Source organism: Apteryx rowi, unplaced genomic scaffold (assembly GCF_003343035.1).
Source record: "Apteryx rowi isolate R43461 unplaced genomic scaffold, aptRow1 scaffold_19, whole genome shotgun sequence".
Classification (NCBI taxonomy): domain Eukaryota; kingdom Metazoa; phylum Chordata; class Aves; order Apterygiformes; family Apterygidae; genus Apteryx; species Apteryx rowi.
Genome location: NW_020448196.1, coordinates 4,613,733 through 4,640,947, shown reverse-complemented (window position 1 = coordinate 4,640,947; position 27,215 = coordinate 4,613,733). Strand labels below are relative to the sequence as shown.

At 36.9% G+C, this 27,215-nt stretch overlaps 1 protein-coding gene across 1 annotated transcript in view; it reads right to left on the bottom strand.

The window, feature by feature from the left end:
• QSOX2 (quiescin sulfhydryl oxidase 2) overlaps positions 1 to 25,895 on the bottom strand; it is a 28,155-nt gene extending 2,260 nt beyond the window's left edge. The window contains exons 1-11 of the mRNA XM_026062076.1: positions 25,655 to 25,895; positions 20,914 to 21,014; positions 19,487 to 19,535; positions 18,190 to 18,298; positions 17,920 to 18,010; positions 15,306 to 15,451; positions 14,102 to 14,245; positions 11,725 to 11,854; positions 8,760 to 8,882; positions 7,014 to 7,164; positions 2,545 to 2,733 (exon numbers count right to left, since the gene is read on the bottom strand). Of these exons, the coding sequence (XP_025917861.1) occupies positions 2,545 to 2,733; positions 7,014 to 7,164; positions 8,760 to 8,882; positions 11,725 to 11,854; positions 14,102 to 14,245; positions 15,306 to 15,451; positions 17,920 to 18,010; positions 18,190 to 18,298; positions 19,487 to 19,535; positions 20,914 to 21,014; positions 25,655 to 25,895 (1,474 nt within the window). The remainder of the gene's footprint in view (positions 1 to 2,544; positions 2,734 to 7,013; positions 7,165 to 8,759; positions 8,883 to 11,724; positions 11,855 to 14,101; positions 14,246 to 15,305; positions 15,452 to 17,919; positions 18,011 to 18,189; positions 18,299 to 19,486; positions 19,536 to 20,913; positions 21,015 to 25,654) is intronic.
• Positions 25,896 to 27,215: the final 1,320 nt, after the last annotated feature.

The window sequence follows — 27,215 nt, the reverse complement described above, 5'->3', positions numbered from 1 at the left end:
TCACTGGAGACTACAGAGAGTATTTTCTACTTAAAAATAGTATGTTTGCAAAAAAAAAAAAAAAAAAGCCCCCAGCATAACAGTATGTTTGTATTAATCTAAAGATGATCATGAACGAATTTGAAAATTTCTAAGTTTCCTTATGGAAGCATCAATTATGTTCTGAAGTATTGCTTCCTCTTTCACAATACGAACACTAGATCATAATCATTCTCCTTTTCTCTAAGGAAAAGCTGTAGCATTCAAATTCTAGAATGACAGCACGCCACAACTGCTACGCTTTTACAAGGGATTAAACACACCACCACCAGGGCTTTCAGGGTTAATTTGAGTTACAGTTTAAACCAAACTGCTCTTTTGCACTCAATACTCTTTAATCCTGAAGCTTGGTTTGCCACAAGCCATTTCAAGGCAAAATACTTGCAGACAACTTCATGTTTCTGTCCTGCGAACTACTCCAGCCTTACCTTGCTTTTTTCCCCCAACTTGTTTTATTACTACAACAGATTATTTTCAATTCTTTACCATTACCATATTTAAGATGTATTTGTCAGTTTGCATTTTAGCATTTGAATGTATAATGCTGTCTTGAGCTAGATGCAATTTTAACATTTCAATCGCTCATAGCTGTGGACACCTTTCTGACTTAACAGCAAAGAGCTGTCCACTGTAGCATTATACTTTGCTCTAAAAATAATATTGTAAAGCTTGGACGGTGATCACCAGAATAAAAATCTCTACCTGTTTAAAAATTTTATTTATTTGATTTTTATTAGTACATTAATCTTTAGAAGATTTTACAAATACATACAGATTGGTACCAAAAGTGAGCAATTCATTTTTAGTATCTCCTCTAGCTTTTAAAAGGCAGAGAAGTTTCCCTGGGTATTTACAAGGCAGACTGCAAGCTTGCCTTCGAGACGTCTTGCATTTAAAAAGCAAAAAACACAAAAACCTGCACTCAGTAATTGATTTGTTTTCAGCAGAGAAAGTAGAAACAAAATATCTTACAGTAAGATTACAAACAGAAAACTTAGCGTACTCTGTATTTTCCTGCCAAAAAGAATGCAGTAAATTTTGCACGTTTTAAAGCTATAGTAAGGAATCAAATTGAGTGGAGTCATATACCACAACCTCATGGCTCACTTCTGAAGGCTGTGCCAAGGTATTTTTGTTGACCGATCAGTCAAACATTATTTCATATTGAAAGCTATATATTACCAGAAACACAGACACAGCTTTTAAAGATTAAAATAAATCACCGTCCCCCCCAAAAAATTTAGCAAATTTATAATGCATAATTTGACATTATCATTCATTCCAATATGTTTATACTTCTTACTAAATTGGTATTTTAGCCAGCTGTTGCATCACTTAAATCAATATCCATGTGAGTTTTCCAATAACTTAATGCTCTAAATAAGTATATTGCTCCACCACTTAGCAACTTCAAGTCAACAAGACGACTTTTTTTCCGTGTTCAGTCTGGCAATAGTAACAAACATCAGGGGATGTTTTTATTTAATACCTCATCGTTTACTTTTTTCTTCCTTGGAGAAAAGAGACAAACCGTTTATATTCACAACAATATTTAATGCTTCATAAATCTTGGGAATTCAGCTTAACCACAATATAAACACAATATAGCATATTTAAATTGTAACTAATGCTACATTACACAGATCCATAACAGCAGACAGGGATTAAGTGCAAAGAGAAACCAATTTTCTTTAGTGCTTTAGTTATTTGATATCCCCATAACAAAACGGATTAACTACAACCCAGTATTTTAACTGTATTTTCAGCCTAACTGAAAACATAGCAATCTAGAGGGAAAATAAGATTTCTTTGAACAGTAATTTTATTTTTTTCGGTTGTTGATCTGCTAATAGTTTAGGCTCTTTTCTCCTGAGAAAGTCTCCTGTTCAATTATCATCATTTTCTACACAACATTTCTCCAGAACCAAATGAAGACAGGTTTTAACATCTGTTTAAACTGTTTTAGAAGAAAATTTAATTATTTTTATCCACCAATAAGTAGCTGAACTGTATTGCTCCTTTTTAAAAAGGCTTTGATTTGTACTCTGGAAAGATAATCTCATCAAGCCGCAGGTGAAATCTCAAAAGAAATGGTATCTTTGAGAACTATGAAGTTTTTTCATTATATATCATGAGAGATGAACTATGTTACTGGAGGATGGTTATGTCTCTAGAGTAAACTTCTCACTCATTCATGCAAGAGTTATTATCTTGTTGGTATTTAAAGCTATAGCTGATTGGGATGCACTAAGTTTTGCTCTATATGCAAACATTCTTAAAGATGTTAGCCTTGTATACCAATGTAAGCGTGGAATTAGTCCTCTGAAGTCAGCATTTAACAGAGGAAAGGCAGGCTGGAACAATAATTGTTGCTGTTTTAAACTCGTGCTACAGAATTTGCAGAGTTATTTGTTCAAATACAAATTATATTGTATGAAATGCCACAGCCTTGTCTTTCAGACACAGCTACCTTTGCTGGGCTTTCCAAAGCAAGGTCTTCCCTACCTGCAAGTCTATTATTCACTACGTTGTGTTTCTCCCAGAGCCAGAGAACAGCCTTGTCTAAGGTCTTAACAGAATCCATGGATTCTTTAGCCATTTCTTCAAAGTGCTGAGCACAAGCCTTGCATCCAAAAAAGTGGTGAATGTATCTCCGCATGATCTGAAGTACTATTTGTGGATTGTCTTCGAGACCTAAAAAGACAGACGGTGGATACATTTAGCACCATCTAGACAAACGTAGCTTTAATGTACGCAATTTAACGTACCTAAAAGTGAATCATGGGAAAAGAAAAGCAAATGCTGCTACCATCTCATTCCATACAAAGTTATATCTGCACTTTAAATATAGGAAACTAGCTACTTTCATAATTTGTTTAAAGATATCCATAGCGCATGTGCTGTCGTACAGAACCTATACTTCAGTAAGTCACAGAGAGATTAAAGGGATTAAAAGCTTCACACATTTCTTAGAAGAAATACTACCCCCCCAACAAAATATATTTATAATACTGTCCCTAAGTAGTTCAGGTGAGACATTGCGAAATAATTTTGTTTCTAATGTAGAAGTTAAAATGACCTCAAAGAGTGTGTTTCAAAACATACTGTTTTGAAAGACTGCCTGGGAAATCAGACACAACTACAAGGGAATTATTTCAAACACACTGAGGTTAAAAAAATGTTGAGAGCAACAGTGCTGTTAAAATTGCTGCATATAAATTTTACTACCTAAGAAAAATAGCTATTTATACCAGTATGTTACTAACATATTTAGTCCATACAGTTGCGTTCAAAGTTAGTCTGAATAACGCATCAAGTGTAACAGTTACAGGTTTAGTGTTCTTTATTGTTAAATTTCTCCCTTTAAAGAATATTTTACAAGGCGGGTGGTGGTGGGGAAACAAACTCAACTAAATGAAAACAAGACAGTAAAACATTTCTCAGAAGAACATTATGGGAGTACATTTTGACACTTAAAACATGCAAAGCCCATGCTATATTCTATACAATTCTTTCAGAAATGGAGATTTTCTCTAATATCTTGCCCAGTAATTAAATGGACGTATTTGTTATGCATTCACCATTACATTTATGCTCAGGCATTAAATTACAGTGATCTTGCTACTGAAAAACAAGGGTAAAAAACCCTCTGATAGCTATTTCAAAAGATATCTGTGATATCTGTCTGTCCCTCCATAACTTCGAGATATTACAGAATACCAGAATTTCATTACAGTTATTAATAGCACAGCTTTTTTTTGGGGGGGGGGGGCAACTGAATGCATGCACATGAAGGTTACTTAGCAATATTTGAACTTTTAAAAATAACTCATGATTTCCTCCTAAAATAAATCCAAACACATGATTCTTCCCATAACATTCAGACCCTTATGATGAAGATACTGAAAAAGAATCATTATTTCAATCAGAAGTAGGCTAAGGTCTTTACAGACTGAGGACTTTGCCCTCTGCCTTTATTGCTACTGCTGGTAGTCCCTACTTCTGTAAGTGCCTGGGAAACCTGATATTATTCATTAAAATCCTAATGGCTTCATTGCTGTCTCAGAGATTTTCTGATTCATACTTAATTGATCTTGTAAATTGTGCTAAAATGTATTTACGAATGTACTATATTTTACCACAAACACACACTTGTCAAACAAAACACATTTTATGACGCAGTGTCCTAGATTGATCAAATTACCAGCCACTGCAGTCGAACACCTCTACACGAGAGTCATTTGCAATGCAGGTTTTGTAGGTTCTGTGGTAATGGTTACGGTGCTTAGCTGCCTATCCTATTCTAGTAGTGAATAACAAACAGTTCAGTAGCACCTATTCCCTCCCTACATACATTGTTTCTTGGAGAAAAAAAATCCTTAAAAACATCTATTCAAAGCTATTGGAGTATTTAGCTGTTACATACATGGGAAACATGGGAGGACTGTCATACAACACCTTCATTTAGAACAGCATCACTATACTCTTCAACATGGGGAAAAATGTCTTCAAAACCAAAAATCATAAAAAGCAGACAATCTCTACTCAGACATTCAATATCTGTGATTGAATATGCATGTAGAAATAAAAAAAGCTATGAGATTAAAGCAGATTAAATAACAGTATTAAAAGAAAGGCTGAAAAATAATTTGGGAAAGTTGAAATGAATTTCAGGCAAAACAGTTTTATCAAGCATACTAAAATACGTATGTAACCCCCCCCCCCCAGGCACAACAAAGGTAACTACCAGCAAACAATCTCTTTATGGAGGAACAGAGATTCATACACCAATTTAATTATATCTGTTCTCCTGTGTAATTTTACAATCTTGAAAACTGAGGCAAAATTCATTTTGTGGGGAGGTCTTTCAAGTTTAGCAATAGATTAAGAAGAATTCAGATATATTTTTCTGTTAAAAAAAAAAAAAATCCTCAAGCTTGTTCTATTCACACAAATAGATCCCATTACCTGAAGACACTGTTCACATAACTAAGCATGCTTAGGACTACAATGATTTTATAGACCCTCTGATGTGAACAGTTCTACTCGGAGCTCCTTTGGATTCCCTTATGCTGATCCCACTGCAGGTTCAGATTACACAGTTCAATATTAAAACATGTCAAATATAAACCAATAAAAACATTACATCAGGAAAGCCCTAGCGAGTTCACACTGGCTGTCAGACTCCACAAGTAGAGCAAACTATCAAGAAAAATATATCTGCTTTAAAAAGAAAACAAACAATTGCAAAACGGCTCATTTTGTTTGTTTTTCCTTTATCAGTCCAGAGATGAATCTTCTATTAACATCTGCCATGTATCATCGTGTAATCCTCCTTTTTCTCTTTCCTCCCAAACTACTGCAATTCAGGGTAACCCTAATCTTTAAAGTGGACAAGAACCATAAAACCCTACCTGTGGTGGGAAGGATTAGGGAGTACATCATGCTTTTTAGTAGATGGGATTTAAACAAGCAATAAGGAGAGGAAAACCTCCCAAGACATAATCCGACAGTCTCAGACTGACCCAATTCTTTTGCCATAAGAAGTGATCATCACATATCTGTCCCGATTTAAATTGATGGTTAAGTGTGCCAAAGAGTTTTCAGATTCTACAGTGTATTTTTAACTTCAAGCTGACTAGAGCTGACTTCAAGCTGACACTTGAAACATCGGACAATTTAACATGCAGTTTTGTACAGTTAAATATTAAGAACGTTTAATCAGAACACTTGTAGCAATTGAGACAAATCAGTAAAGAAAAAAAATCAGGAAATTCAACTTATGCACGATGATCCTGGTGAAAAGCTAATATATCACCCAGTACAAAAAGGAAAATTCACCAGGCAGAGCATGGTACTAAAAGGATTCAACCTACCTTCCCACAGATGAGAGAGGGAGAGGGAAAGGGAGAGGGAGAGAAAACAAAACAAAACAAAACCAACCACAGGATGATTAACTACTCAAAAATCCCAATTTTGCAGGAGATTCAATTTTAAGATTGAGAGATTTTAATTGAGATTGCAAGTAATGCTGGGAAAATATATGTAGCCACAATTGAAATAAACACTCAAAATATATATATTTTCCCTTACAAACAGCAGCTGAGAAATTGCAAATTTTTGATCCATAAACTTTTGACCGGGTTTTCTTAATTTCTTGCAAAAAAAATTTTTTTAAGGTCTTAAATTAAAAAAAAAAAACAAAATAGAACTGTAATCAAAAAAAGCACTGTCTGAAAAGAATAAAATCATATGGAAACCAGTATTTTAGCATTAGCGATTCTACTTCCATTTTTCTTGGAAGACAGAGCATATATCTAGCATTTTTCTTGCATACAAATCAGCACCAGAATATTAACATTGTTTCACAAGATGCTACAAGTCTAAAAAATAAGCAACTTCGCAGAATGTCTGCAAGGAAGTTAGAATATCACTTATAACAGATTAATAGTCGCTATGAAAATTTAAGTAGGAAAAAAGATCAGCCATAACATTCAGTATTTATGAAATTAAATTAAAGAAAGATTGGCTAATGGTTGTTATGCTTTTATAGCTACTAGGCTGTATTGTTAAATCTCATTCTTTTCCAATTAAATTCACAATGCAACCTTGGATAACCTGAACAACCTTCACTCCTCTCTGGAAAAGATAAGTTCAGACTTTCTGTTTGAAATTCCCTCCTTTTTCTGCTTTATTGTTCACATACCTTATTTACCACTTTTCTAGGCGAGGACAAACCGAGCCAGTTGCTGTCGATGCCTGCCAGCTGGAAGCCTTGCTGCAGGAAAGCTATGCTGTGACCCCTGCTGGTACAGACCCGAAAACCGAGCCTCGAAAGCCGCTGTCCTCCATGAAGGGTAGTCGCGTGCTTACATACAAAGATTTGCTCTAATCCTTTATTTTTTCTACCACACAGCAAAACTGCTACATACATTTCTCTCCTCCTTCAAGTGTTTTGCGTAACTGCTGCTTACCTGTATTTATCAATGCTTTTGGTTGCAGTGCAGCTTGAACAGTTAAGGTATGAAACAGCTTCCAAAGGGAACAGGTATAACCTCTCAGTTCTGGTCTGCTGCCCTGACATCCGACCCACTGAATTCGCTTAGTGAGAAATATCCCAGAAATCTGAAAAGAATAGGTATTTAAGATCTATGCAGCTCTGGGACCTAAATTAACTTAATAAACAATTCTGGAAATGATACTTAGCTACTGAACATAGCAAGCATGTTAAATAGCTTCAAAGCTCTTGAAACGTTTTGGGTTTTTGCAGTTCTTTTCATGTATATACCTGTAAGCTAGTTTGCCATTGAACACACAAGCTCTTATACATGTTGGAAATAGCAAAGAACTTGAGACAAGCAAACTCATATAACCAAACACATACAAGTAATCCTGTATAATGCCAAAGTGACAGGCTGAAGCAAAACATTTTCTACTTGAAAAAAGATCTGTGGTAAATAAGCTTATAAAAAAAGCACTTCTTGCTAATAAACTCATGTTTAAGGCAAAGACATTCAGAACTTGGAACAATCCTGAAGTAAAATCTCTGAGATATTCTGATGAACTCTTGTTAAATTCATCCTTCTTGCAAACATATTACATGACATGTAACACAGTCACTGATGCTAAATCTACCAAGATGCAGATCATGAATGTCTGATTAGTGTGATGGAATACATGCAATAGCTTAACTTGTAACTTTTTTTAGGCACAGTATTAAAAAAAAAAGACGCACACACACATATTCATTTATGCATATAACATATTATTGTAGACTCAGGCTCAGTTACAATTTCACTAGGCACAATAAAAATACCTTATTACTCAGTAAGAGCTACATGACTTATAGTAGTAATGTATTAACTATACAGTTCATTATTATTTCTTCTAAATACAAAAACTATTTATTCAACATATCTAAAAATCTAGTGTAAGATTTTAGATTTAGTGAACTTATCTCTCTGTTTCCTATAACACACAAGTTTCCAGAATTCAGATAGCAATCTCACTTCATGGGAGGAAAGATTCATATTAATTCCTGCACAAAGATGGGCCTATCATATCGCTTTGCATTATCAGACTGAGATGGGATTCCTAGCAAGGTCTATATAGTGGCAGGAAATTAAAGTGCTTTCTAAAAACTCTTCAGAAATAATGCTCACTTCAGTGGGTAAATATCTCCTCTTTTAAATGCTGACCTTAAGAGAATCCTGGTGATAAAATAATTGGTTGCATTCAAAACCTTGAAAACCAATCAGAGAAAGAAAACAAAAGGCGCATCCCAAGAGCCCCAACACATGACTAGTATATGGAATGAACACACACAGGAGAGGCTCTCATTCGGCTCAGTTAAAGAGAACAGTGTCAGTGACAATATACACCATACACACGTTCATGCCTGTTTTGGAAAGGGATGGAGAGCAACAGCAACTCAAAAATTTCCACCGAGAATCTCAAATCTTTTGAAGGTGACACAAGGAACATCTATATGTTAGTGATTGCTTGTTCATTATAAAACCGAGACAGGATTGTGTATTTCAATGCTCTCATTTCAATTCCTTCATGAGAATTTTTTTTCCTGGTAATGATTTCACTTCATTTTAACCTTCTTATAACTCCATTATGACTGAGGGACTATCAGTAAGTGATGTCTTAGATTTATATAGAATCTTATCCTTTACTAATGCTGTATTTTATGCTGGAAACTAGTAACAGCTTACCCGCATTTTGTTGTTGACCAGATCTAGGATAGCATCATAAGGGATTTTGTCTAATGGAAGGCTCACCAGCCACTCTTGCAAGGTCTCTAACAACTTTACCACAGGCTGACGGCCAGGAAAAAGCTGAGGAGAGGGGAAAAAAAAAAAAAAATTACTGAAATTTTAAAGCTCAAATCTCATTAGCACCAAGACAGTTCTATATTTATCTAAACATATTTTTTTTTGTCTTAACAGCTTCAGTTAACCTTAACAAACCATTTTTTTGTTACATGCAAATTAATCATTTGTTCTGTTTCTTAATAAAAAGATATCATATGCTAACATTTGTTTATGAAATTTAAAAAGTTGCATGCACGTAATGTTAACCGGCAAAATGCAGCTATTCAATAGCATGCAGAAATGCTACAGAACAACTTTTGACAGATTATGTAGAATTTTGCACTGAGATAATTCAGCTCAGTATACAGCTCAAGAGGGAATTTTGGCAGAGACCTCTAGGGAATTTTTAAACAGTCAGCATGCTGGTTTCACATCTATTCTAACAGTACTGATATCAAAGGAAGCATCATACACTTCAAATAATACCTAGTCCTTTGGATCAAAAATTCAAATGGAAACGAAGACGTACCAGATTACAAATTGAGATTGCCAATTCATCTTTCAACAGTGAATTTATCTAAATGACTGGAATGCTTCTATATGCACTTATGATCCTAATTTTTCAAGTTACTAAACAAAATAACTAACATCACTATACAATAGTAAAATAGAAGCCTATTTAAAAAGTTGCATATGGATTATTAATATCTTAACTTTTATGGGCATAAGAACCAAGTAAATCAGAGAGGCATACGTCCCTTCTCACTCTTAGAAGATTAATCTCAAAAATTAGTTCTTATAAATCTTTTGTTCAGATTTTTGTAAATGTAGATGATGTTGGTTTTCTAGAAAGGTATTTTCTTTTTCATACGTGTAACAGTGATTTCCAAACACTTGCAAGTTAAAGAACTCAGGGTCTGGCAGATAAGTATGAGGAACTGTAAAACACAGCTGTAATGTCATTATTTTACACTAGAAATGGTACTCTGCATTACTGATGTTTCTAATTAGTACAGAATTCACTAGAGTATGCATAACATCTTCTAAGTATGCTTCCAGAGAGAGCAGTATTTCAATAGATGAGGAAACAGTCCCTGTATCTGCTACATTAAATATATATAGTAATTTATGACAGAAGATGCTATACTTCTGCTAGTTCATTCTGTAGTAGTTGTCCAACTATTCATAACCTCCCTCACTGGCTCAAAGTCCATTTACTTGATACTGTGCCAGCCGCATGGGCGAGAACTCCCTTTCGCTAACTGTCTGTACAGGATCTAAAAGGAGGGGCCTCCTGCATTGTTTGGGTTCAAAGACAGCTTTTAAATAGTCAATAATAAAAACTACACCTCTGAACTACTGACTGACAATTATGTTAACTCCTGTAGGATCCCCAAAATATCGTGCATTACCATCTGAAAGACAACACTTGCTGGGTATCTCAGGTAGATATCAGTCTCACAGAGGATTCAAAAGAATGGGCTTCTGCACTAAGAGCCAAAAGACCTAATTCTACAACAAATACAGTTCCCGAGTAGGAGACTGGATTGGTGTGACACATGAGTTAACATCACCATAAATGCTGCTGAACAGGAGGACAGTATACAAAGTCTTGAAGTCCAGATTCACAGAGCTGTTTTTATTAATTGATTGCTAAATATTTAGTTAAAAAAAAAAAAAAAAGGGGGTGATGTAGAGAGTTAAGCTTTTAAAACCAAAGCTTATAGCCTGCAAAAGATGCATACAGTTATGGTACCAACACTGCACACTTTGGCATGCTGACAGTCTCAAATCTAAAGGTTCCTAATGGAAACACATGAGAACTATGAATGAGAACTATGAGAAAAGTGTTACACAACAAGAAAATGCAAATAAAGGACAGCATTCCCCATTTATCCAATCGCAGTCTGGAGATGAGAATGCAACTAAAAGAGAGCATTCCCCATTTATGCACTAATAGCCAGGAAAGTAAATTACATCAGCTGGCCACGAGCCATCAGGAAGAACAGAGGATGTTTTAGGGATAATACGATGGAAAGATTAGCACTACACTTTCTTAAAGAAATGAGGCCAGCTAGAGATTTCTGACCTCTATGGCCATAGGGGGGCAAGAAACTGTCTGATTTTCAGATAAATCCAGATACTTGCAAATATTTCATACAACCCTTATTATTCCCTTAAATAGCTATGGATTTGCCTTGTTTAAAATAAAATAATATGTTTATTATTCAGCAAGTAAAGAGACATTGGTTATTTCAGCTGAGATTACAAAGTTAATTATTTTAATTTTTTCAAGTCATATCAAGTTACATTACTTATAGTGTCCTTTACTCAGTGTAATATGAGCATCTTTATTTTTGAAATACTGTACCTCAATTATACTCAAAATTTAGATTGAAGTTAGCAATATCTTTAAATGTTCAACCATTTTATGAACACTATGTTTGTCAAATAATAATATGCATATGCACTACCAAAATCTAAACGTCGAGAATGAAAAACAAGATTCCCCCCCCCACTCAAACACAGTGGCTGCTCATCATGAAAATCTGGTAAATGGGCTAAATTTTTAGTGTTTGTTCTATATGCTGCAGACCACAGTCTTTATTTAATTTTGAACCTTCTAAGATGACGTTAAAATGCATTTCAAGTCCTACATGTATTTCAGAACTGCACACAATAGCTCAAAAATAACATTTAAAGAAACTCACAAAAGTTTCATATCTTAAGCTAGTGAGGAAACATATATTTAAACATATTTTGAAAGACATTTTGAGAGGCATATGTCACATAAGAATTTATTTTATTAAATTTTATGTTAGAGTCACTTTACTCTCACAAATAATCAAAGACTAGAAGTGTATACCTTGGCAGAGACGGTAACAAAATCCTTGAAGGTCTTTAGCTCTGCCCCCTCGAGTGTCTTGTGCGTAGCGAGCTCTACTCTGAGCAGGTAATGCAATCCTGATTCAAGGTCAGCCATGTACAGCTTAGATCTGAAACACACATATATAATGTTATAAAGTGGCAGGTTTCTTTCGCTCATTTTCTCACCAGTCATGAAGGTAAAATTGATATATAGTAGGTGTCATTAAAACCTCAACATTTGCCACTCCACAGTGATTGCAGTATATCCTACACCATGTATGGGAAGATACAGTAGTAACTATAGCTGTTTGGTATGGTGAATGTCAAGCTCAATGAGTTTCACTGTACTCCTCTTAACAGAGTCGTTTTACATTGTTTTATGCAGCAATTAGACAAATGAAGTATAAGCATACACAAGAAGTTCTTTTGTATTTGAATAAACTTTTTGCCTCCTAGCCTGCTTTACCATGTAATGAAGTTATAACCTGACATTGTCAGCAAGGAAATAGCTGGCGTAAAGAAATTATAGCTTCTCTTCAGAATCCAAACAAATCAGAAATTATACCCTGTGAAAAAGGGAGCCTTTTGTTTAACAAAAGTAGATTATACACAGAACAGGAATGTAAACAAGACTGAAAAAAGTCTATGTTAAAAAGGACTGAATCTAGAAATCCTCTCTAAAATGTAGTAGTTTTACTGCAGGTTATCTGCATACAAGTTTAATAGTCAAATTAAATCACATCAGTCTTGAGACATAATTAAGTACCTTATGACAGGTACAAGTAAAACATCTAAAGCAAATCAAAAGATTTTAACAGTTCTTCACATTTGGAACTATCACAGCAACAAAAAAACATTCACAACACAAAGCACTTTACAAAATACAAATGCATTAAGTTAAACACCCTCTCTTTCAATACTTTCAGATTATAACCTTGAGTCAGTATGATGCAGAGCAACATAGCAGTACAAGCAGAAGTTCATATAATTAATAGAGCTAAACATTTTATATAAGAGTTCAAAAGCACTACCACTTCTAAAAGCAAGCAGAATTAAAAAGAAACAACTAGTCAAAAAACTATCTGTCCCCACCCCAAAATAACAAGCATTAAAATATATTTATTTTTATATATACATATATATATAAAAGCAGAATATTCTACATTCTTAATGACTCAAACTACAGACTTATTCTGACATTCACCTCCTTAGTCAATAATGTACTCACTTATATTAAAAACAGTAAAATTCTGTTGAATTCAAGTTTCTTAAAGAGACATCCATATGCATGCATGAGATTCGCAAAAAACCCTGTCTGGAAGATGCTTAGACTGGAGATCCATATCAACAAGATTTTGTTCTGCTGGAAAGCAGCTCAATTTAACTAGGCTGTTTTGATAACAATGTTCTACATAAAATATTTTCTTATTATTGTTGTTGAAAGAAAATGACACTAATAGCCTTCATGAAATGAAAATAAGTATGACATGAAAGCACTCAGTCCTACATCTTTTCCATCTAAAGACCTGAGGGATTACCTCTCTGCAAAGCCCTTGTATCCTTCTCTCCAAGAGAGAAAGAGGGTAAAGATAAACCTTACTGGATTTGGTATGATAAATGTCTTTTCTGGTGACTTGAGGGTTTTCTATTACATTAGCATTTTCCATGCGCTTTCTAGTGGACACTGCCTCACTACCATACACACATAGAATTCTTGTTTTCTGTAGAAATGAGTTACAGTTCATTGTTATTTTACTATTTACTTTTTTCTGGGACACTGATTTACTTGCTGAAGTTTTCCAACAATTTAAGTCAGTGATCTATATATTTCAGGTACTGGTTGATGAGTCCTTGGTATTTTTACATCAATTAAGTAGTTAAAAATACTTTCTAAAAAAACTTTCCTTCCATAGCAGTGCAGATATTTGCTGTCAAAAACCAAATACTAAAATGCCCCAATCATGCCACCTCTGAAACATTCGGAACACCAGTCATGATTGCTAGGTTACCTTCAGTTAGTAGAAGCTGTCTCCTTGCTTCTTGCTTGGAACTGAATTAATTCACCAGTGTTACCTGAATACACTGAGAAATGGATAAGTTGAAGCAACAGCTGAAAGCAATGCTTTCTGCTTGATGTCATCATTTCTCCAATATTAAACATGAAAGTATTTAATTTTGCTGAGCGGAAGATTGCAGATCATTAGGTCGTGACCAACCTATTCCATCCCAAGTGATGTATCTTGAGTTGAATGAAGTTTTCAACTACACTAAGATTTTGTAACATATTATGGTACAGCTTCCCACATGGCAAGAATAAAGTGCAAGCAAATTTTAATAAACAAGCATTAATCTGAAAATCAAGGGTATCAACTTACTTATCAAACTCTTTCCACACCTTGATTTCTGTGTTCTCTTCTTTGTTTTCCTTTATAGGTAGCTGAAGTGGCAAAAGAAGTTTTCTTCTTACACCTGGCAGTGACTTTAAATATGAAGAAAAGAAAGACCGTAGAGGCTTCAAACTGCATATAAAGCGACAAAGTAAAGATTATTTCAAGATTATCTCAAACTAACTGAACAGTCAAAGTAAATTAGTACATTTTTGAAATAAAAATCTTTGCTTTGTTTTCTGTTTTACAATTCTGGTAAAAGGTGTTATATTTTGATACAAAGTGAAATGAAACACTCTTCAGTTTAGGAACAGCAATAATAAAAAATAATTTGGATTCGTGGCTTGAAATTCCATTCAAAATAAGAAAAACATGTCACATTCACAAAAATTCAGATCATGTCAGTTCACCCTATGCAGGCAATGTTCACATGGAACAAATATTTTGACCTGGGAGCAGGTTTTGGGGTTTTTTTAGAGCTTTGATAATTCATTAGTTTTTTCACTTTTATTCTGAAGTATTTTCTTTTCAGAACTACCACAGTAATAGGTTAAAGCTACGAACTGGCAATAGTGGTAAACAAAAGTAATATTGGGTCTCTTATTAAAAAAAGATAAGAATATTAAATGGTTCATTAAAAACTACCAGCACATTGCTAACAGCATATCGCAACTCTGAATATCAACATTGGCCTTGAGCTTCTTTTTCTACTTAGAAAACCTTCAAAATTGCCTCTATCACAAAAGAATTTTGTCAGAAGTATAAACTTGTTTCTGCAGACAAACATCACAAGGGTTATAATTAACTGCCCATGCCATTTTGGCTGGCCTTTCCTCCCATATGGTAAAATCTAACTTCCACTGGCTTACTCCGTATCGGTGTATTATAAGCAGCCACAAACAGCAAACTGTGTAACAAAACCATTAAATACGATTATTGTCCATAGAGCCAATGGGAGAAATGTCTAAATAGTGCTCAGGATGGACAATTTTCAAAGACAAAGAAAGGGAGCAGACAACTTCAATCAGTACAATGTATCAGTTACATGCTAAGATACAATGTCATTATATAAATATAAACAAAAAGGTTATAAAATAGCTTCCTTTCATACAAAGTAAGTTACAGCAACTGTTATAGCTTAAGTGAATCCCTTAAAGCAGCACACATCTCTCAGGGACAGATAACTACTTACATGTTAATTAATCCATGGGATCCATTTGGATGCAACAGATAGCATGAAGGGACAGAGGTAATACCAAGTTTCTCTAGAAAAGGCTTATCAGAATTCAATGCTCTCTTTACCACAATGTTTTCATACTGAATCAAGTCTAAGATAACCTGGGTAATGAAAAAACATGAATTATACATTGCACAAGGAATATCCAATCTTGTAGAACAAGACAGGTAAATAGGTGAAGTGCATCATCCTTTAAGAGTATCATTAAACTGTTCACCAAGAAAGTGCATTTATTAGCATTCTCTGGACACTAACAATTTCTGTTGAAGATTTACTCTTCTCTGGAAATGATTTATTCCCGCCTTCTATCTTTTTCTTGTTCTACCCTGATCTTTTCCCTTTTAAGTCTAACATCTGAAGAAAACATGAGAATGAATGAATGATAAAATGTCCTCATAAACTTCAAAATAGCCCAGAGGATATTTCACAGGAACCAACAGGTGTATGTTTCATGTTATATATATAAAGTGTTTAAAGGTAAATTTTCAGGTAGTGAAGAAACATTTATTTGGTCCCACTGCTTATGGCATTCTGATGTCGAAGTCCATGACTTAGAGACAATCAAGGGCTTACATAAGTTAAGGCTTTGCCTGACAAGCCCTGTCAGATCATTCGGTGTAATCAGTGGTGTCACAGCACCTAGCTGTTCATCCAGCTCTTTTTGTTTACCAACCCCACAGCAGAGACTGCCGATTGGAATATAGTGCCCATACCTCAAAAGTTCCAGTCCATAGTCCAGCATCTTAGCTCAAACCAATCTTCCTCAGCTGTTTAAACCTGATGCTGGGCTTTTGCACTGGAGCAGCTGGAGTGGGCACACATTCTTTGCAAGGTGTAAACTCCAGCAAAGGGTGTAGGAGGCAGAAGAGAGTGGTAACATGAAGATGCCTCCAAGATTTGCCAGGATTCAACTATCAAAGTTCTTTGCCAACTACAAAGTTGCACCTATGAATATGATGACTCAGTTAAAGCAGTGAAGATTTGTTCAAACCCCTCCCCAAACAAACAAAAAAACCCCAAGAAACCACACTAAACTCTCATTCCTTCCCTTCTTAAATCCTTGAAGATCCCACTGCTAAAGGCAATACTCTTTTGCTGTTTTAATAACTGCACTCCTCAGATCTGTACATTAGTTTATGCTCTTCCATTACCAGGTCAAATGCTCCATTCTTACCTACAGAACCTTCCAGGTTTCAGACTCTTCTTACGTTTCTACTTGTCCTTCTTTTACTTTTACCCCTCTTCTCCCTCTTCTATATTTTTTTACTGTTCCTAGTTTCAAAGTTTCCACTATGCTTCTCCCTTTTGGGTGAATATTATCTTTGCTATGCTTTCCCTCACTTTCAAACTTGTATTTTAAAAGCCTCTTCTTTCTTCCCATCAATGTTAAACACATGGCTTTTCTTTCTTCAGCTGCTGAGACTTCTACTAAGTTTGTCCATATTGCCTTACATATACTGTAAACTTGAAAACCTGATGTTCTTTTCTATTTCCCCAAGATGTCCTATAAAGCTAAAATACTACATAACATTAGCAAATATTTCTCTGCCTGAAAGCAAATTCTATTTTCTGTTATTCAGATGACACTGAGCTTTCCCCATAGCAGAGGGTAATAAAATTAAAGAGAGCGTGATAAAATACTGAAGACTTATGTTCATCACCTTTCTTCTTTTCAGTAAGGCCCACTTGTATCAACACAGCAGTTTCCAGAAACAAATGTCTGGAAGCAGTCTGCTTCTCAAAGTGATTTCCAGTTTTGGCAGTACACCCTCCTCCACTTATACAACTGGGCCATCTCAGCATCAAATCTAATTAGAAGCATTTCACAGACGCTCGATGTTTCTACACAGATTATGCCTAGATAATTATGCAATTTATTTTCTTTACTTATCCTAAATTTTGGCAGCAAGAGAAAAGTAACAGGTGCCCAAGCTAACAGCAGGCTCATTAGGTGCTGATATAATGCCAAATCGAATATTTTACTGGGGGGGAGGAAGGAGTCAAAAAAAACAAAGACTTTCACTTCCTCAGTGCCTCAGATCCGTGAAAATATTTATTCTCTAAATTAGGACGACAGCATAACATTTCTTAAGACCTGTAGGCAAAGAATAGGAACCAGATATTTTAGATTATTATAAAGAGTTGAAATCACAAAAGCTGCCCAGAAGAACAAGTATTATGAATAGTTCTCTAGCAGTAAAAAAAGAATAAGTCATGTATAATCTGACAATATTTTTCTTGTGATCTTCCAAATCTTGAGACTCAAAAGAATTGCTCTAACAATGAAATTGATTAACTATTTTTCCAGTAATGCATGAAAGGAAGAAGTTAACATGACATCATGCTCAATTTTAAGCAAGTTTCTTTGTGTGACTGAATGCAACTTTAAAGCCTTATGTCATTACTTGACTTCCTGATATCTCAAATGTGCATGATCTTCTTTTCATCTCCTCTTTAATCTGGTCCTATAATCACAAATATTCTTGCTGGGCTAAATAATATAAAACTCAGCCATGTTATTGATAACATTCATTTACATTAATTTTGTCATTCGTAAGTCATATATTACCTCTCGTCCAACATAGGAGCTATTACTTTCAAACACGATGGCAGTATAATGAGGGCTACTCTTGTCAAAAAGAGAAGTAATATCACTGGACCTTTTAAGAAGAGAAAAGCCATTTAGCACAGTAGAATGTAATAATCTCATTGTTACTGATGCAATTTCCTTTAATCATCTTGTAGCAGAACTAATAATCGTATAAAACCGTACTTTTACAAGTCTTTTTACGTTTTATTTAATTAGCGTAACCAGTTGTGTTTTAAACAAGGAACTTACGAAACTGGATCCAAGGGCGGGCAAGCAGGTGGTCTCAACTCTTGAGAATGGTTCTGTAAGAAGTCAATCATCATCTGGCGAACTGTTTGCAGCTCACGATCTGCTCCTGCTGAATACAGGTTACAAAAAAAGAAAAAAAACAAAATAATCCCCCCCAAACCACCCATAACACTATTCAGAAAACAGGGAAAAACAGACTCATATGCAGATCCTCACACATTTGCATGCTTTTGTGGGTTAGGTTTTTATTTTCAATTTTGGTTTAAAAAAACCAGGCAATACTATTTGGCTTAAGAACAGGGAGTAAGAATTTAATCTTAGGATTCCATTTTAATGTGGAGGCAAGATGGTATTTAAGAGCTGCCATCCTACCCCAAAATTAAAAACACCTCAAGACTTTTCCAAGCCTAACCATCTGCCTGCCTTGCTGATTTTCTCTTCAAACAATGCTTCATTCTAAGTCTGTGTTTATTTTTGCAATACTTGTAGTGGGAGACTTCAGCAGCTTTTTTGCCATAAAGACATTTATCATGCATTAAAAACTGCACAGGTGTACCATTCTTACCAAATCGGCCAGGTGAGGTTACTAAGCCACACAGCAATAAAAGCAAATAAGTGAAGTGTGAGGATATTTTAAGTTATTTCTTTTAAAGCAAATAAAATGTAGAAGCTCTCACAAATGCCAAAAGTAACAGGTACAATTATAGTCTAATTCTACATGAAGCGCTAATGGTGCAGGTGGTCTCTCTTCTGACCTCTGGCCTTTTAAATGTTAATCCATTGGAAAAGACAACATTACTTTTGTTCACAGACAAACCACTTCAAGCTGTGATCCTGTCAGACACACAGGATAAGCCTGTTTTCAGTTAGTCAGCATCTGAATAGAGGTTTTCCCAATGAGATTCAGGATGCCTGGAAAGTGGCTAATGGATCAAAAAAGCATCAGGGTCAGGACTCAGCAAATGGAATATCATGCTGGTGAGATGCATTTTGTTTAAATGAATTACAAAAAACGATCTAACCATTTGTAAAAATTAAAAACTACATTTCTGAACATGAGGAGTGTGAGGCCTAAGTTCTTGAACAAATGTCTATGCTTTATCTGCCTAAAAATCTGCCTGACATTTCATTTTCATACAGCACTTGTAATGTCACATCCTAAAGAGCTATTCAATGTCCATTCTATCTCTAGATGTTTAAATTAATTGACAGGTAAAGGGATTTTGCTTATTGTATGACATATTCCTGAGCGATGGGATACATGCTTCGGAGATTTCTTAGAGCAGGATATTCTTACCTTTATAATTTTCTCCAGTTGTAAACTGCTTTGTAAATGCTTTGAAGTACTATGCAGGAGAAAAAAAAAAAAGTATTCCTTTGAAAACAACTCACTGCACGAGACAATAGCTCAGTTTAGGGGCAAAAATGGCTTTCAAGAGCTTTTACTTGTTACAGCTCTAATTACACAACATTTCTATCTAGCTATCTGTACAGAAGACAGGTTTCTTTTAGCCTATGAGTTCAAAGACCCACTTCACAACCAACATGTATGAGGATAGCTCATACATACCCGTAGAAATGCTAATTCAACAATCAAACCAACTTTTAGAGGAAAAAACTCCTATCATTATATAAGTTCCTTATAGATCTTTTTCTAAAAATATTTCAGAAGCATTTTGAAAAAAACATAGTATTCAACACCATATACTGATTTGTGACTGCAAACATTAACCTGAACTAATGATTACCAGATCAGTACCACCAACTATGGATATGCTTAGAACACTATTCACATATTTCTCAACTCCCTCCAGTGGTTAAAACATGGCATATAATGGAGCATGACTGCCCTCTGCTATAAAAAATAAAATAGAAAACATTCAGTGTCTAATAAAGAGTACATTACAATTTACCCCCACAGCTTTAAAGGGGGAAAAAAAGAAAACCAAAACCCAAACCCACCATTGCTTTCTCTATCTGGGTAGAACTTCATAGCTTCTACAGTAAAACTTCTACCATTTCCTTTCCTATTATAACAAAACTTACTGAGTTCCATCCATCCATCACTTTCTTTTAACTCTTACAGATAATAATTATACAGATCGGCAAAGATAGAGAAGTTAAAAATTGCACTTAGACCTGAAAATGAACAATTCTAGATTCTTTTGGCAAACACTAGATCACTTTCAAAAGTCAGTTTAAGTGAATTTTGAAATTAGTAAGAAAAATAGTGAAGGATTAATCCAGGCTACGTTTTTTAATGGAACACATGTTCATGAAATTGGGCGATTCCATGATGCAGTTTCAATCTACTATATTTACTTTCATATATCACAACTGAAAACATTATTAAAAGCATGAACATTTGCATCTAAGATGGTTATTTACACAAATTGTTATCTAACAAATATGTTACAACTGGTTGTTATGTACATGTAACAATATACTGCTTTCTAGAACGATATCTTCTTTCAGTAAAAAGTTTTCAGATTCAGATCTGAGGACTGCATTACTATTCTAGACGACTGCATCAGCTATTTCACTCAGCAAAAAGAACCTGAAATCAGCTTTTATCAACTCTGCAGTTTTGTCTGCAAATCCAAAGAAAAATCCCAGCTGAAGAACAACAGTTACATGTAATGCTCTGGGTGAATATATTTGTTATGGTTCTAATTACTATAAAACACGTATCATTTACATAATGCAATATATCATGCCACTTACCCTAAAAGTTGGATAATAGTGAATACCATATTCTTTACATGTCTCGTAGTTCTCTTCTTCCCCACAATCCAGCACACCAATTCTGATTGCAGATTCCCAATCTGAAAAGAAAGATATCATTCCATTTTCAGCAGAAGCGATCGTGGATCTTAGCTGATAGATTAGACTGGTTCCCATGGAAATCAACAACAGAACTCCCATAGATTTCAATGATATTAAAAAAAGAAGCACATTGGTTTGATCCTCACTCATTATTCATTTCTATCCTCAACAGTAATATGATCTACTGATTTTTAACATAACTAAAACCTCTCCATTTTTCTTAGTTGCCTCAGCATTTTCAATAAATTAAATAAAAAAAAAATCCCAACACACAATGCAACATTTTCTGGACTTAAGACATTTTATAGAATCCAAGCAGATGAAATAGGGGCCAATCCAACACTTGCAAGGTACAGTGTTGTATTCTCCAGCTTCCTGCATCAGTCAAGCTTATTCAGTTAAATTCACTCTGCATGCTTATTTTACAAGATGAATCCAACAGTTATCCATCCATATGGCTGTCAATTACATAACTATAAATTTCACACATCTTGTATCATAGTTGATTTTAACACAGACTTGCTTTTAACGAGCTTGCAATTTTCTCAGAGGCCTTCAGAATCGCACAGTCCCCAATCAGGCACTCCAAGGCTCACATGCTGTCTCTTGAAAGCTGTCTAATTTTTTTTGTACAGTTCAAGAATACATGAGATGTATTTAAAAATATCCGAGTTTTAACTGAAGGGCTACATATTTTATATGGGACATCACTGAATGTTTCCTTTTTAAATGTTTCATAGCAATAGCCACAGAGTTTAAGTATTTCTGCTTTTGAAATTTAGCTTGACCTTTATTTGTCTTTGAAGAAGGATGGAGCAGCTGATTGAGAATTTCAGTTGTACTGAACATGCCAGCAGCTGAACAGGCACCAGTGGCAACTACAAGCATTCTAGCAGATGGGCATGTATTCACATGAACACAAAAGATACAACAGTATTTTATCAAATAAAATGCAAAATAAAAAGAAAGTTTGGCTTCTCAGTATTTATCTCATTCAACTTACACCACTCCTCCTCCCTTTTCCACCTGTCTTGATCCTCCTCCACACAATGAATAGAAGCACTATAAACCTAATGCAAATAGCCTGCTCTACAACAATGCAAACCCATCGCTAGCTAAATACGTGGGTTAAAGAGCACCAGCTGGGATATGCGTTGCTTAGCATCCCCTTCTGCTTAAAAAGGAGCTTTTCGTTTCTAAAGGATATGTCAGTCCTACTTCTGCAGTGCACAGCCTAGAGCGTATACATTTATAGTGGCACTGTAGCCTATTTTTTTTTAAAAATGCTGCTGACCATTCTATTTTAAAATAGCATTAGTATTTCTGAAGTGTCCTGTAACATGGCCTAGATTTTAATGATTGCAGGCTGAAAACAGGGGGCAAAAAAAAAAAAAAAAAAAAAAAAAAAAAAAAAAAAAAAAAATGCAAAAAAAAAAAAAAAAAAAAAAAAAAAAAAAAAAACCCACTATATGGATTTTGTTACACTGCATTACAACAGAGCAAAACAAGCAGCATAGCATTCTTCACAGGAAAAAATTTGTCAAATTTGAGCAAAAAGTTTAAACATACTGGAGGTTCATAACATATGTAAACTAAGGATAAAGTTTCTGAGAGAGGTTATGCTAGAGACTCAAAATAATTTCAATAACTCATAAACTACATGAAAGAGGTAGACCAGTGACATTATTTTAACCAGAACTACTTCTGCTTATGCTAAAGAAGTTCCAACACATCACACAAACATATTGGAAAAACTGGAAATGCAGCAAGTTAGTCAAATCTACTATTTAAAAATGCTACAGAATACCAACATAACAGGCGCAATGTATTTCTAGGAAGACATTTTTCTCTGCATAAACCTGGTATATTCCCTCCAACAGGTATATGCACTGTGATGTATTATTTTCCATTATGAAGCTTCAGTAAGGGAGGTAAGAGATACAGCACAAGGAATCTCCCTGAGTGCTACCTGAGTTACATATGAACTGTATTAACGCAAGTCTTCTATTTGTACAAAGGACTTGCATCACTGTAACTGAATTCCTAGATCACTGTAGTTAAACTTGCAAATTTGGTATCATTTTCTAATATAGATGAGCCTGCATACTCAAACATCTTACCACATGAGTAAAATATTTATGAAAAATAAATGTTGAGACAGTCTGAATAAGTGGGTGAAATGTTCTTCTGATGAAGCTACCAATAAAAAGTGTGACTATTCTCAGTTTCCTACTAAAATCCATTCATCCCGATTTTAAAACGGAAACATTTTGCGGGCAAATGACACTACACAAATCAACTGCATTTGCTGGTAGTGCAAATGTCCACAAACATAAAATCAACTTTTTAAATGCAAGCCTTCATAAAAACTTAATAACTAAGGAGTATATGGTATTACTGAAACCAGTTCAAGGCCAAGTGCATAATATCATTCACAGTTAGCTTGACTGCAGATGAAAGTTTACTACCCTTAGGATTGGATTGGTTCTAACTGCAGATGAACAAGAATAAAAATATATATATTTGAAGAAGTCATTGTAAGTTATGAAAAATATTGTCTACAAAGGTATTATGCTGCTGTAGAAACATGTCCCTTTCTTATCTGACGAAACTTCTGTTGAGTTCAGGCTTTTCATGTTCTTCACTGCCATATTCAAACATCTTTTTCTCACGTTTCTTCAAAACAAAACAAAAAAAGGGGAGCTAAAATGTAATAGTCTTTTGGCCACAAGCAAATCAAATCAAAAAGTGAAAATGTTACACAAGCTTATTCAAAGAAACCAAAAATAAAGCTTCTGCTATGACAAACAAAAACCATGCAAGTAACGAGTGTCTGAAATGCTTGGAAACCACTATGGTTCTGTGTTTATAGGTTTTTGAATTTTTGCTCATCAGTCAGCATTCTTCAGCGCGTGACAAACACGTCAGGTTCTATTTTGGGTGAGGCCTGGATTTTGCCTCCATTTCCACATATACAAAAATACGTATACCTGAAACTGCACCCGCATTTTGTAAGCATTAAGCGAGGTTGATACTTTTTCACATGTAAGAGTGTCAGAGCCTTCACTCTGTCATACAAACCGAAAAATCTCTCTCGAGTTAAACGCTAGATGAAGAGTAGTTTAAAAAGCATTTCATGCCACCATATTAACCATAACATTTCCTGTACAAATTCAACCTCAAGTCTTCTCCGCACCATAGTTACTCAATTTAACTGATACCAGAAGGGTCAGTTTTTTCCCTTGCACTAGATCTACAAATACAGTAAAACACTTCAGCATCTGAAAAAAGAACTGAGCAGAGTTAGGCACAGCAACACAAGTCTCCCTCAGTATAAACCAAGAGTATACACTTTTTAAGCAACTTTTTGCCAAACCTGAAAATCTGATCACCAGTTAGCTTTGATGTTTCTCTTGTTTCCTGCCAGCACTTTTCCCCCTTCTGTCTAGAGGTCGCTTTGAGCATTCATGCGATATTGTATTTGCAAGATATAAACCAAGCACACAGATGGCCTCTCCAGTGCCACAATCTTTATTATACTTGGTTTAGCCTTTAAAATAGGTTAGTCTCTTTACAAAACATTCAAAAGACAAAATAACATTGCCTCAAAGAGTTTACAGTCTAAACACACCCCCTGGGCCTTAGTGCATCCACTTGCACTCTGCAACGCGTATGGAGACTTTTGCATGCAGTTCTACGGCTGACCTCTGCGTACGTTTCCGCCTACGTTTGTGGGGTAGTGATATTTTATTCCTGGATGCTTCCGAAACCTTTAACTTGGAGCCCTGCCGCTATCTTCCATGCCTTGCTTCACCCTGCGTACTATTCTGGCAGGGTGGCAAGGCCTTGCCCATCACGGGGGAAGTAAAAAGAGGGTGACCCACACATGACGAAGCACTCTCATGACTCGCGTGTGACAGGGTACCACAGTGGAGCTTTGTCACGCATGGTATGTGACAAGGCTGTGCCATGACGTGTGTGATAAGGCACCGCCATGCATGACCCATGTGTGACAAGGTACCGCCACACGTGACGAGGCCATGCCACAACCTGCGGGTGATGAAGCACTGCAACACGTGACCCACGTGTGACGAGGTCATGCCACAACCCAGGCATGACCCACATGCAATGAGGCTCCACTACATGTGATGAGGCAATGCTGTGACCCGTGCGTGACAAGGCACCACCGTGTGTAACAAGGCACCACCGTGCACGATGAGGCCATGCCGTGACCTGCACACAAGGCACCGCAACACGTGACCCATATGTGATGAGGCACTGCCATAACACACGTGTGAGGAGGCACATCACGTGTGACGGGGCCATGCCGTGACCCCCAGCGAGGCACCGCCGCACCCCACACACGACAAGGCGCTGCCACATGTGACGGGGCCATGCCGTGACCCCCAGTGAGGCACCGCCGTGCCCCACGCGTGACGAGGTGCCGCCGCGCAGGGCCCACGCTACCCCTCCACCCGGGTCCTGGTGCCAGCACCGCCGCGGGGACAAACGGCCTCGCCGCGGGGGCGCCCCGGGGCCGAAGGGCCGTTAGCGGGGCCGGGGGACGGCGGCGCCCCTTCACCGGGGACGGGACGGGACAGGACGGGACGGGACGGGACGGGACGGGACGGGGACTCACCTTTGACGTCCCCCGCCAGGGCCCGCCAGGTGGGGGCGAAGGCGACGCAGTGGCCGCACGACGAGCTGTAGAACTGCACCACCCAGGCGGCCGAGGAGTTGAGCAGCGCCCGCCGCACCGTGCCCGCCGCCAGCACGCTCAGCGGGTCCTCCCCGGCGCGGTACAGCCGCGCCGCCGCCCCCGCCGCCGCCGCCAGCAGCAGCAGCAGCGCCAGCGGCCCGCAGCCGCCCGCCGCCGCCATGTTGGGACGCCAGCGGCGCGCGGCGCGGCGGGGCGGGGCGGGGCGGCGCTCCCTAGCAACGCGGCGCCCTAGCAACGCGCCCGCCCTGGAGACGCGGCCTAGCGCGGCCCGCGCCCTCCGCGCCGCCTTTCCCAAACGAATATCCGCACTTACTTACCGTTATCCCCCCAAAATCTCCCCTCGGGTTCTTTCGACAGTCGTCGTGTCCCCGCGCTGCCTTCACCAGCCTTCTCCAAAGGCCGCAGCAGTTTGTGAGGCCGTTGCCTCCTTCTCCCCTTTTACAGCCTCAAGCATGTCACGAGAGCTGGATGAAGAGCTCATGGCTTTTTACCGCCGTATTTACATCCATTTTTCTCTTATTTGGACTCTCAACATTAATGAGGTTGTTAGGAAAATTGAAGAGAACCTCAGTTAGAGATATTCTGGTCGTTAGTCTTTAACATGCGTGCAACCTCTGCTAGAAACACAAGTTTCAACTCCATGAAGCTTTTTATTGAGCAGAGATTAAAACAGTGCAGCCTTTGGCTCGAGAACTGTTTTATCTCCACATACACATCTCCGCAGGGGAGAGACAGCCCTTTTCACAACTAAAGAAAAGATAAAAAGCCTGCACGTAGGGTGTTGTGAGTTTTGAAAGGGGATGTATGAAACACAGTGCTTTCAGATCGGTTTTGAGCTAGTAATACGTTTAACACCTTTCACAACTGTAGCAACTGTTTGAGTCTCCTTTCGTCCGTAGATACAGGCTTAAAATTTTTCATTACATTAGTAGAGGCAGAGAAAAAACAACACAGAGACTGTCCCCAGAGGGAGAATTCAAAGGATTTCATGAACGCCGAGATAATGGGAGATTGAAGGGCCCAAAAAGCTAATTCTTGCTCCTGTCGCCCACAAACGCCCCTTTTAATCCTCCAAGAAAAAACAGGAAACAAATGGATCCAGACTCTGACTTCAGGCACGCTGGTGTGAATTCAGAGATTCGAATCCAGTTTATGCTCATTTACCTTGGCTTTGCTCTGAAATGTGTGTCCAGTAATGCACTGGCAGCACAAGGGTGAGACTCGCACACGGTAAAAATCAAGAGATAAACCTCTCATCTGAGAGCTGAATACCAGATTCTGCCACTTGACCTGTTCTTTTCCTGGTACTCACTTCTTTCCTGACCATTAATATCTACAGTGGCTCAGTCTTACACATCTTTTACATCCGTACTCACAGCTATAATTTCCATGGCTCCTTCTATTACATCCAAGTTTAATTTTTTTCTATTTTTCCTGCATGCTATAAGCAAAAAAAGGAGATGGTTACAACAGTGGAGTC